Source organism: Pundamilia nyererei, unplaced genomic scaffold (genome assembly GCF_000239375.1).
Source record: "Pundamilia nyererei isolate P.nyererei 1_Seehausen unplaced genomic scaffold, PunNye1.0 scaffold00074, whole genome shotgun sequence".
NCBI classification, from domain to species: domain Eukaryota; kingdom Metazoa; phylum Chordata; class Actinopteri; order Cichliformes; family Cichlidae; genus Pundamilia; species Pundamilia nyererei.
This window is the reverse complement of record NW_005187475.1, coordinates 946,930-948,849: the sequence shown is the minus strand read 5'-3', so window position 1 is coordinate 948,849 and position 1,920 is coordinate 946,930. Positions and strand designations below refer to the sequence as shown.

The following is a 1,920-nucleotide window of genomic DNA, read 5'->3' as shown; positions in this document are numbered from 1 at the left end:
GAAAGGGACCGGTCCCATCCAACTACCGGCCAATAACCTGCCTCAGTACCACATGGAAGCTCCAGTCAGGCACCATAGCGGCTAAAATGAACAGAATGGCTAACTGAAGGCCAGACATTTTTTCCCCCCTATAATGACTTCCAGAGCAATAACAGTAAACTTTTCACACAAATACCTGAAAGATGACATGAAATGTGGAGTCTGCAAGGCGTTGTAACGGGTTGTGTTCAGTGGTTGAGAGGAGGCGGTAGAAACCTTAGCAGGATAGTACGAAGAATACATGATCACACTGGTACTGGGAGTTCCACAGCGCATCCTTTTATGTACCTTCTCTTCATCAACCATACAAGGCCCGGTTGAACGGCTGCTGCTTATCAAACATGACACACAGTGTTCATACAACCTGTAACGTTGCAAAAGTTTGTGGAGAGGTAAAACATATAAAGTCTGTCTCTCTACCTGCACAAACACATTGTTCCCATAATTCACAGAGAGGGCAGTGCCGCACACTAATGACATCATAAACCCTTGGCTTAGGTTGCATTGAAGAGACACCACATCATTGTGACTGTTACAGTGTGCCCTATATTAAATTTGCTTACCTTTAGCCCTTCAAATTTCTAAGGGCGATCGAGTTTGTAATAATCAGCTGCCTCCTTTTGATGTATTGCAATCATATTTGTATTACATAAGCCTAGACACCCAAGGTTTCAGCATGCTATAATATGAATTTATTAAAGAACAGACAAGTCACAAAAACAAAAACACTAAGAGTACTTTATCAAGTAAAGTAACACAAAGTATAGTTTCAAGAAATAATTAGCTGCATTTTATTTCTGTTGTTATAGACGAAGCTTTTCTTTTCAATAGAATGGAGGTTTTTTTGGTGGTAGCTTGAATTTAGTCAAAATTAAGTCGACGACGGTGGTAACTGATTGCACGCTTATCCAGCTCCTGATCTTTTTGCTGCTCTTGCTTTTGTTGGACATCCTTGACAGCATCCTTGACACCAGGTCCATTGACGAGCCTAGTGGTAGCAAAGCAGACACATTACAACAGAAATTTTGCATTATACTACCACTTTTACTATTTCTACTACTACTGATTATTATTATTATTAGAACTGTTATAAACTCTCTTACCGATGAAGAAAATGTTTGGCTAAATAAAACAAACGAGAAGAAAATAATATAAATATATAAATATGAATATTTAGTAGTACATTCAGCACAATTGTATGCTTATGTCAACCTTTTTTTCTAAAACATGCTTTTTCAAAAACTATACCTCCATGGAAAACTGCGTCCCAAATGCACTCTCCAGGTTCAGCCATGAGGGTGACCATCGACAGCACAAGAAATGCCACAATACACTTCATCCTAAAAAAAAGAAAAGAAAAAAGAATCATCATCAGGAATAGACATTGACCATTCTCAGCACATTTACAGAATAACTGTGATTCATCTGTTATAAAACATGTTACCTTTTCCACTCTCTAAATGCCAAATGAAAGTCTTTTATCACAAGGGATTTAGATTTCTCTGACGGCTGAGTGGCTGGTCAGGCTCTCTTTATATTTGGTGGACATGCGTAGTAGCTGAGGTCAAATAAACAGACGAACCGACAATGACAAGCAGAAAACAGAAGGCTTAAATACCCACATGAGGTGATCAGTGGAAGTAGAGACACATGGGGGAACAGCTGACAGACATAACCCTAATGACAGGACCAAGAAAAGAAAGCTAACTATAATGAACAAGGAACACAAGACACTGTCAAAATAAAACAGGAACACTAAAACTTAGCATGGCAACCCAAACTTAACAGACCTAAATACATAATGATAAATACCAAAACCCCAAAACATAGAAAACCAAGGAACAATAAACAATAACAACCCAAACTAAAGACAGATAGGAA

General features: G+C 38.4%; 1 protein-coding gene across 1 annotated transcript; it reads right to left on the bottom strand.

Annotated features, from left to right (window-relative positions):
- Positions 1 to 717: 717 nt before the first annotated feature.
- LOC102207318 (moronecidin-like) lies at positions 718 to 1,607 on the bottom strand. The gene is made up of 4 exons (XM_005737231.1): positions 1,484 to 1,607; positions 1,288 to 1,379; positions 1,143 to 1,161; positions 718 to 1,027 (listed from the first exon to the last, which is right to left on the bottom strand). Exons 2-4 carry the CDS (start codon positions 1,376 to 1,378, stop codon positions 901 to 903), a joined length of 237 nt encoding a protein of 78 aa, XP_005737288.1. The 5' UTR covers position 1,379; positions 1,484 to 1,607; the 3' UTR covers positions 718 to 900.
- Positions 1,608 to 1,920: the final 313 nt, after the last annotated feature.

Bases quoted from the DNA above. Each gene is read 5' to 3' on its own strand.
- LOC102207318 (XM_005737231.1), bottom strand. From the start codon at position 1,378: ATGAAGTGTATTGTGGCATTTCTTGTGCTGTCGATGGTCACCCTCATG.